General features: G+C 50.6%; 3 protein-coding genes across 3 annotated transcripts; 2 read left to right on the forward strand and 1 right to left on the reverse strand.

Annotated features, from left to right (window-relative positions):
• Positions 1 to 1833: 1833 nt before the first annotated feature.
• On the forward strand, positions 1834 to 2520 carry THRSP (thyroid hormone responsive). Its single transcript, XM_053457921.1, has one exon. It carries the CDS (start codon positions 1867 to 1869, stop codon positions 2254 to 2256), a length of 390 nt encoding a protein of 129 aa, XP_053313896.1. The 5' UTR covers positions 1834 to 1866; the 3' UTR covers positions 2257 to 2520.
• A 1007-nt stretch (positions 2521 to 3527) lies between these two features.
• Positions 3528 to 4442, forward strand: LOC128473932 (transmembrane protein 171-like). The gene has a single exon (XM_053456154.1). The coding sequence runs from the start codon at positions 3528 to 3530 to the stop codon at positions 4440 to 4442; it is 915 nt and encodes a 304-aa protein (XP_053312129.1).
• An 818-nt stretch (positions 4443 to 5260) lies between these two features.
• NDUFC2 (NADH:ubiquinone oxidoreductase subunit C2) lies at positions 5261 to 9807 on the reverse strand. The gene is made up of 3 exons (XM_053457923.1): positions 9607 to 9807; positions 7335 to 7478; positions 5261 to 5465 (listed from the first exon to the last, which is right to left on the reverse strand). The coding sequence occupies exons 1-3, from the start codon at positions 9743 to 9745 to the stop codon at positions 5416 to 5418; spliced, it is 333 nt and encodes a 110-aa protein (XP_053313898.1). The 5' UTR covers positions 9746 to 9807; the 3' UTR covers positions 5261 to 5415.

Raw genomic sequence — 9807 nt, forward strand, 5'->3', positions numbered from 1 at the left:
AGTACCTGCGCTGACATCACACCTGCCTTCCGTAGAGGTACCTGTGCTGGCATCACGCCTGCCTCCCGTAGAAGTACCTGCGCTGACATCACACCTGCCTCCCGTAGAAGTACCTGCGCTGACATCACACCTGCCTCCCGTAGAAGTACCTGCGCTGACATCACACCTGCCTTCCGTAGAGGTACCTGTGCTGGCATCACGCCTGCCTCCCGTAGAGGCTCCATGTGAAGACTTACGTTACCTCTCCATGTGCCGCTCTCCTCCCCTGATGCCCCTCCTTTCTAGGAGCGGAGAATGGCTGGTCCGTGGGGGCCGCTACCAAAACTGTTCCCCCCGGGAGCGGCCCGGTTCACTGACTCGGTGTCACCGGTCTCTTATTTTATATCGCTAATAATTACGTTTGATTCGGTGGCCGTTTGATTTTCCGTTTGGCCCTAAATAGAGCCGGCTTTACCGATCTCTGCGCTGCAGGAGCCTAAAGGGGTCACGTGACGCATCATCATGTGACATATTTTGTGCCCCCGTCATATAAACCATCAGATGAGCCAAATGACATAATATTCACCAACACAGAAAATCTCCAAAAACACAGCATTCCTTCCACGACTTTTTCATTATATACGCGTTTCTCGTCTCATTTTCATTATTGAAAGCGAATGAAACAGTTAAATATCAGGAGAGTCCGAGGGCCACTCCAAGGCAGCGACGCGGTTTGGCAACCGACTGTTGAAACCGACACCGTGATGTCATGTCTGGGTCACTGACTCCTATTACCCTCATACGTGCAGCAAGCGGCTGAACTGATAGAAACGCAAGCTCTGCGGCCCAGTAATGACCCCACTGATATAAATCACATTTTACATTTTACATTTAGGATATTTTTATGCTCATAGAAACCCAGAACCCGCCGGCAGATCGGCCCCCATCCGGCCCCCGTCTAGTCGCCCGTTTCTCCCGCTGTAAAGACTCAAACCTTAATCAGTCGTTGGTCTCGTCTTAGATTCAGGAGCCGTATGTCTATCCCATGCATGTATAACCCCCTCACTGTATTACCCTCTACCACTTCTGCTGGGAGGCTGCTCCACTTATCTACAACCCTTTCGTGAATTCCTTTACCGATAAACTAGCATCTGGAAGTGTATTCTCTCCAAAAAAATACCCTGAAGCATTGAAGGGACATGCAAACACTACCTCGGCAAAAAAAAGGCTTGATGGGGAGAATAAAGGGTTCTAAAGGAAATTTATAATTAACTCCTGCATTACCGCATCTTCATATCTATTCAATCAAAATGAACCATAATAGAAAGCGGAGTCGTTAGTAGAAGTTGATACATTTCACTGCAGCAGCATAGAAACAAATGTAACATTTCATTACCCTTCTGAAGAAGAGACCTCTGAGGTCTGGAAAGCTTTAGTAACTTTTTCCTTTGTTGGCCCAATAAAATGTATCAACTATATATACAAAGTGCACTGTTTCTCCCCTGCCAGTCCTGTTACTTGTATCAATGTTTTAACGCGTCGGGACGTGGATTCACTGATTTAGTGAATATCTCCCGTCGTTTATGTTCCCTGATGTAACGGTCACTTATTTGCCAGTCCCCGGTAACCCTGATTCTGCGAGGCCGGCGTTTGCCGTGTAAACATCGCCTTACGAAACACGCCGTCTGCTTTATAGAAAGCGGCGAATTCTGCCAGGTTTTCAGAGAAAAAAAAAAAGGCCGAATGGTTTGACGGCCTCTGATTGGTCGGTTTCCATCATGTGAGGACACGCTTTAGGAAAGACCACCCATTACTTTTTTTTAATAATTGCTATAAAAGCTCCAACTTCCGACATCATCCGACATCTCCGGCTAAAAGGAGGCAGCCATGCAAGCGCCCCAAGTCAACTGCGTGGCCGCGGCCTTGGCCCGGTTCTGCACCGCCGCTCGGAACATGGAACAGGCGGTCATGATCCCCAGTCTGCTGCGCGAGGTCGGCGTGGAGGAGTCCGCCAACACACCAAGCTCCGAGGCCAAGGACATGTATGAACTTTACGTGAAGCTGAAGAACATCAGGATGACCCTGGAGCACGGCGTGGTCCCAGCGGGGGTCCAGAACACCGACTCCGAGGAGAAGACGGCAAACGCGGGGAACAACGAAGGGATGATCTATCACCACCTGGCGGGGCTCTTCTGCATCCTCGGCCAGCTGACCAAAGAGTCCAACGCGTTGACCAGCAGGTACAATGACCTCATCGGGACGCCCGAGGGGCGCTGACCATGGAGGGACGCGGACGCCGCATCGACCGGGACCGCGTGGCCGTCACTGAACTTTACACGCAACAAACGTAACTAAACATTCGAATGTTCCAAACCAGTCCACACCAGCGAGCGTGCGGAGGGAACTGGTCTGGCCGCGGTCCCAGCAGACATTTTGGACACATTTTTTTTTGTTTTTTTCGGGGGCTACGTGGCTAATAAAGTAAAAGAATAATGACGTTTGAGTTTGTATCTTCGGTAAAACATATAACAGGTATTCAGGTAACAGTAAAGCCAGATGATTTGATACAAAAGTACCTGATTTTATTGGGGGCCGACGCAGAAAAAGCTAAAGAGTTGCCCAATATTTTAGGATCTCAGAGGTCTCTTCTTCAGATACAAAGCATTCTCAGAACGCACAAAAAGGCAACGATATACAGAAAAAACAGGTTTTATTATTGGAGATCGTCTGGAAAGCCCCCCCCCCAAACCAATCGCAGAGCCCTTTAAAAGTCTTAATTTATGCGCAGTCTGATTTTTACTCTCTTACCTGAATTGCCCCTGAACCCCTCCAGAACAATATCGCCACCTAGTGGGTAAACAGTGACAGGGGCTTCACGCATGGAGTAGGGTGGTCTGCGCCGTATAAATTTAGGATTATTTTTCGATTAATCGAATAAAAAAAAAATGCAAATCTGTTGTTTATTTCAAATAATTTAATGAGGAAATTGGGTTAAAAACGAACAGAATAAAAAACTTAAAACTGACATTAACCTCTGTCATCGTATCTCATTATCACAACGGCAGTCCTGTAATCGCCTTTCTGTTTATTTTTTCGTGTTTAATAAAATCTACCATCGTTTGAAATACCTCGGAGTGTCTAGTTTTCGAAAATGTATGATTTGTGGAATAAAACACTGTCATTTGTGAAAGCGGCAGCTGTTTTGGTATTTGGAAGCAGGACAGAACACCCCCATGGCCTGTGCACTGTGATACAGCCTGCCCTGACTGTGATGTCATAGTGCTGTGACATCACAATGCTGTGATGTTCTGTAAAAGCGCATCCAGACACTCTGGTTGTTTCAGATTGTGAGCAGTAGCAGTACTGAGCATAACAGTTACCTGTCCACGACAGGCAGCGAAATCGCCATTTCTAGTGACTTTAAAAAGACAAAATAGGCAAAGATTAAAAGGCCTTCATTCGTGTGACGCAATAGCCGGCACATAGGCGCGAGTCTCTGCACCTGAACATCTTTGACTGACCCCCGACAGGTACACGTTTCAGCCGTCATGGAGCGCACTTGCTTCGGCACTCCTGGCCCTCGCACAAGCAGCAGCATAACATTCACGCTGTTTGTGTTTGGCTGGGCGCTCTTATGCGGCGGATCTCTACTTTCTGTCTATGGGTTCGCGACATGCCAGTCCGACAGCTGTATCACCTACAAGGCGACGGGCCCGGTACTTGCCGGGGTAGGGCTGGCATATTTAATGATGGCAGAGTTTACTGCCCAACGAGAGAGGAGAAGGAGGGAATTAGAAGGAGACCCGACGGATCCAGATAGCAGCTTCCTCTGCGGGAAAAGCCGGCAGTTTGTGCAGTTCGTAATACTCGGGGTGCTGTTACTGGCTTGCGGGGTACTGATTAGTATCCCAGGACTTGTGTTTCCAGCCTGCAAGCCGGTATCCAACACAGACAAACCCCCTAAAGTCTGTGAAACTCCCTTACTGCAGACAATCGTAATCATACTAATCGTCTTGTGTTACTGCCTGGCTATCTGTCTGAGTAAAAACCGTCGGGACGGCGACTCTGAGGAGGACCCAGAAGCCTGCAGATATCAGCCGCTTCCTGTAAGGGGGGGTGACGAAGTCTTCACGGTCCCGTCAGCCCCACCTCTACCTTTTGCAGGAGGAGATGATTGGCCAATGAGCAGGGACCCTCCTTCCTACGACAGCGTCCTGTTTGAAAGGGGCGACCGTGATTCCGGCGGAAGCGTCGGGGAAGACATACACACCGTTCCATGGCGATGGGGGCCAAGAGTAGAATACATCAACGACCCTATCCCTTCGGAGCCACCTCCAAGATATGAGGACATATACCCTTCTCAGCCGGATCCTGAAGAGAGTTCATCATCATCATCATCATCGTATTACTCGTTTTCCCAATCACCGGAGTCGAGTGACTATGAGCTCGCACCAGGACCCTAAACGTGGAAAGTCTGAACTATTGGGGGGGTTTTTTTCTAACATTTCGACTCAGTACAGTGTTTGAGCCGGAAGCGTCACCCAAAACATCACATCTGACGATATCCAGGTCTGCAGATAAAGGACTGAAATCAGACCGGGTTTTTTGTCAGTGCCGGCACCGTACATGACGCCTGTTGAAATGTTTTTTCCCCCCCGTGAGACTTCCACCTTAAATAACGGATAAATAAAATGACATCTTTTCATGGTTGCCCCTCAAACAGTATCTGTGTGTGTTTGTGTGCGTGTTGGATATACCGCGTGTACGAGGTCACATTATCGTATGGAATGTATAAGATAAATCTCTTACATGTGAAATCAATGTGTTATCTCTGGCTTGGAAGCACCTCCAAGATACGAGATATATCCTACCCAGCGCGATCCTCTTCATATTACTCGAGCGACTACGAGCTCGCACCAGGGCCACAAATGTGGGAAGTCAGCGGTTTTAGCTTAGCAACGTTGCGTCTTCGTTAAAATGCGCCGTGTTTATATATATATATATCTGTGCCGTTACAACCGTCTCTTGCCAAATAGGCATTATGCGCCCTGACAAACAGTCTGTAGGGGGGGGGGCAATGACGGCACAAGCAGTCTGTTTAGGGGGCAATGACGGCACAGGTAGAGTGTTATGATGGATCGTGAAGTCGGGGGGGCCGGGGGCAATACCACATTATTCCAATAACTCAATTATTCGCAGTATTTTATAAACTCCACCAACGCCTTTTTACCCCCCCGGGACTGCTGGGGGGATATTAAATCATGAAGTCAGACAGAAGACATTTTCTTACATTTTTAATTATATAAATTACGACTTTTTAACCCCGCAGCGAGCGATACCGTAGAGACAATTAACTTTGTTAACACGATGAAGCCGCTCCGGAGACGTTCCGCTCTCAGTGATCCCCGGCGTCCGGCGGGCCGACTTCTCACCCGTCTAGCGGATCGGGACAAATTTCTCCAATACTTCAGCCATTGTCTTCTTTTCTAAAACCAAAGAAAAAACAAAACGTTTTAAGAAAAATAAAAAAAACGATCGGCAGCTCGAGACTACGATGCGTGAGAGAGACAGTTAATACAGCTCACTAAACACTCAAACATTTACAATTCATAGAAAAACCGGTGTAAACAGTCAACTAATCGCATAAATTGATAATAATAGATTTTTATCGATTATAAAATTAGTTTTTTTTTTTTTCTTAGAGCACATGCGCTGAAACATAGCCCTCGTTTTATAATCCGTTTCATTCAGTGAGACTCACAGCAGCAGTTACTGAAGGGAAGGACTGGAAGTAGTAACTGACAGTTGACCACGCCCCCTTTTGGCCAGTTCCGATTGGCCCCGCCCACTTCCTATAGCATCCACAACTTCACATGGCTCAGCAACTCATCTAACTGTGAGTATAACATTAATATTTGGGCTGCTGAAACTTAGGGGAGGTGGGGGTTTATTTAGGGGCAGTTATGGTTAATGAGGTACTTAGGGGCAGTTATGGTTAATAGGGTGTTGAGGGTTAATTTAGGGGCAGTTATGGTTGACAGGGTGTTTAGGGTTAATTTAGGAGCAGTTATGGTTGATGGGGTGTTTAGGGTTAATTTAGGGGCAGTTATGGTTAATGAGGCATTTAGGGGCAGTTATGGTTAATGGGGTATTGAGGGTTAATTTAGGGGCAGTTATGGTTGATGAGGTGTTTAGGGTTAATTTAGGGGCAGTTATGGTTGATGGGGTAGTTAGGGTTAATTTAGGGGCAGTTATGGTTGATGGAGTCTTTAGGGTTAATTTAATGCCAAGGACTGAGGGTTAATTTAAGTAATTAAATAAGGTTAACTTAAGGTGCAGTTAGAGATAAAGGGGGGCCAAACTAAGGGGAATCTAAATCCTGGGGGCCGTGAAGATTAACCCTGTGTTTATTTATTAAAGTATGGTGTCAGTGTGCTGTGAATGAGTCTGTGAATCTATGAGGGCTCTATGGGATATCTGGGGAGGACGGAGTGGCATATCAGGGGGTATAAGGCATATAGGGTATATAAGGCATAAGTGGGGAGGGCGGAGTGGCATATCAAGGGGGTATATAAGGCATATGTGGGGGGGCAGTGTGGCAAGCCAGGGCTCAAATGTGCATAACTGGGGGTGCAGGTTGGGAAATAAAAACAAGAAATGCATTTTTATCAAAGTTTTTTTTTCATTCTGCCGTTTGTTTTTAACATCTGTTTATTAAATTATTTTAAATAAATGAAAAATTTACATTTATTTTTTTATCCGATTAATCGAAAAAAATAATCGGCCAACTAATTGATTATGAAAATAATCGTTAGTTGCAGCCCTACAGTCAAGCCCTGACTGCCCCCCTCCCCCGCCATACTGGATCTCTGTACTGCAGGTTCCGCCTTATACACAGGCAAAGAATCAAATCATCCTCCCCAACATGCCGGCCCTCATACGCACGTCATCATATGATAGCTGTGTGGTCCCTTTAAATTCTTTAAGGGGGGGAGAGTGCAGAACCCCCCACATTCATTTGCCACCCCCCATGTGACATTCACTTCCACTCAGCTTGGGCTTGGTGAACGCTGCCGCTGGGAGTCTGCTCAGCCCCAGGGAGATTAACATGGGGATGCTTTCCTCACACCTACTGGCAGCTTCGACCAGGAAAGAGGGTAGCTGCATGGCTGCAGCTTCTACTCAAGTGAGCTGCCACTGGTCTCAGATTCAGGAGCCATATGCCTATCACATGCATGTTTCATGTCCCTCACTGTGTTAGCTTCTACCACTTCTGCTGGGAGGCTGCTCCACTTATCTCCCACCCATCTGGGCCTCTGGTGTTAGATTGCGCAGGGGTTCTAGGCTCTCCATACCTGGTTTCTGGAAGTCTTCTGGATGCTGTCTCACGTACTCGGAGAGCTCCCGGTCTCGCTTGGCGTGCTCGTAGTTCTCTTTCTTGGTCAGATAGTACCCAACGAAAACACCGATGGTGGTGAAAAGCACCTGCCGATGCACCCCTGGGGGAGGCAACAATCATTCTGTCATTACTGCCACGTGTAGAAAGGAAGACCTCCATGCCCCCCCATATACCCCGTATCCTGGGGTTACAGAGCACCTCCCCCCCATATACCCCGTATCCTGGGGTTACAGAGCGCCTCCCCCCTATATACCCCGTATCCTGGGGTTACAGAGCGCCTCCCCCCCATATACCCCGTATCCTGGGGTTACAGAGCGCCCCCCCCCATATACCCCGTATCCTGGGGTTACAGAGCGCCTCCCCCCCATATACCCCGTGTCCTGGGGTTACAGAGCGCCCCCCCTATATACCCCGTATCCTGGGGTTACAGAGCGCCTCCCCCCCTATATACCCCGTATCCTGGGGTTACAGAGCGCCTCCCCCCCATATACCCCGTATCCTGGGGTTACAGAGCGCCTCCCCCCCATATACCCCGTATCCTGGGGTTACAGAGCGCCCCCCCTATATACCCCGTATCCTGGGGTTACAGAGCGCCCCCCCTATATACCCCGTATCCTGGGGTTACAGAGCGCCTCCCCCCCATATACCCCGTATCCTGGGGTTACAGAGCGCCTCCCCCCCATATACCCCGTATCCTGGGGTTACTGAGCGCCCCCCCTATATACCCCGTATCCTGGGGTTACAGAGCGCCCCCCCTATATACCCTGTATCCTGGGGTTACAGAGCACCCCCCATATACCCCGTATCCTGGGGTTACAGAGCGCCCCCCTATATACCCCGTCTCCTGGGGTTACAGAGCGCCTCCCCCCCATATACCCCGTATCCTGGGGTTACAGAGCGCCCCCCCCATATACCCCGTATCCTGGGGTTACAGAGCACCTCCCCCCCATATACCCCGTATCCTGGGGTTACAGAGCGCCTCCCCCCCATATACCCCGTATCCTGGGGTTACAGAGCGCCCCCCCCCATATACCCCGTATCCTGGGGTTACAGAGCGCCTCCCCCCTATATACCCCGTATCCTGGGGTTACAGAGCGCCTCCCCCCCATATACCCCGTATCCTGGGGTTACAGAGCGCCCCCCCCATATACCCCGTATCCTGGGGTTACAGAGCGCCTCCCCCCCATATACCCCGTGTCCTGGGGTTACAGAGCGCCCCCCCTATATACCCCGTATCCTGGGGTTACAGAGCGCCTCCCCCCCTATATACCCCGTATCCTGGGGTTACAGAGCGCCTCCCCCCCATATACCCCGTATCCTGGGGTTACAGAGCGCCTCCCCCCCATATACCCCGTATCCTGGGGTTACAGAGCGCCCCCCCTATATACCCCGTATCCTGGGGTTACAGAGCGCCCCCCCCTATATACCCCGTATCCTGGGGTTACAGAGCGCCTCCCCCCCATATACCCCGTATCCTGGGGTTACAGAGCGCCTCCCCCCCATATACCCCGTATCCTGGGGTTACTGAGCGCCCCCCCTATATACCCCGTATCCTGGGGTTACAGAGCGCCCCCCTATATACCCTGTATCCTGGGGTTACAGAGCACCCCCCATATACCCCGTATCCTGGGGTTACAGAGCGCCCCCCTATATACCCCGTCTCCTGGGGTTACAGAGCGCCTCCCCCCCATATACCCCGTATCCTGGGGTTACAGAGCGCCCCCCCCATATACCCCGTATCCTGGGGTTACAGAGCACCTCCCCCCCATATACCCCGTATCCTGGGGTTACAGAGCGCCCCCCCTATATACCCCGTATCCTGGGGTTACAGAGCGCCCCCCCATATACCCCGTATCCTGGGGTTGCAGAGCGCCTCCCCCCCATATATCCCGTATCCTGGGGTTGCAGAGCGCCTCCACCCCATATACCCCGTATCCTGGGGTTACAGAGCGCCCCCCCTATATACCCCGTATCCTGGGGTTACAGAGCGCCCCCCCTATATACCCCGTATCCTGGGGTTACAGAGCGCCCCCCCTATATACCCCGTATCCCGGGGTTACAGAGCGCCCCCCCTATATACCCCGTATCCTGGGGTTACAGAGCGCCCCCCCTATATACCCCGTATCCCGGGGTTACAGAGCACCCCCCCCAATCCTCCTATGCTTCCACTGCCTAGGCACTGCCCCCATCTTGCCCCCTCTCCCCGGGCACTGATCCGCGGCACTCACCTGCCCGTAGGGCCGGGTACCGGCAGATTGAATTGTGGGTAATTGCGGTCAGATACCCCACGAGGCCGAACCACAGCGAGTTCCTGTTAGCCAGCCCCGGGGGCGGCAGACACTTCGCCTCGTCCGGCAGCCAAACCATGGTACAGCTTCCAAGGACACGGGGAACACACAGCGGTGACGGACTGGAGCAACAGTAAAACA

Source organism: Spea bombifrons, chromosome 2, assembly GCF_027358695.1.
Source record: "Spea bombifrons isolate aSpeBom1 chromosome 2, aSpeBom1.2.pri, whole genome shotgun sequence".
Classification (NCBI taxonomy): Eukaryota; Metazoa; Chordata; class Amphibia; order Anura; family Pelobatidae; genus Spea; species Spea bombifrons.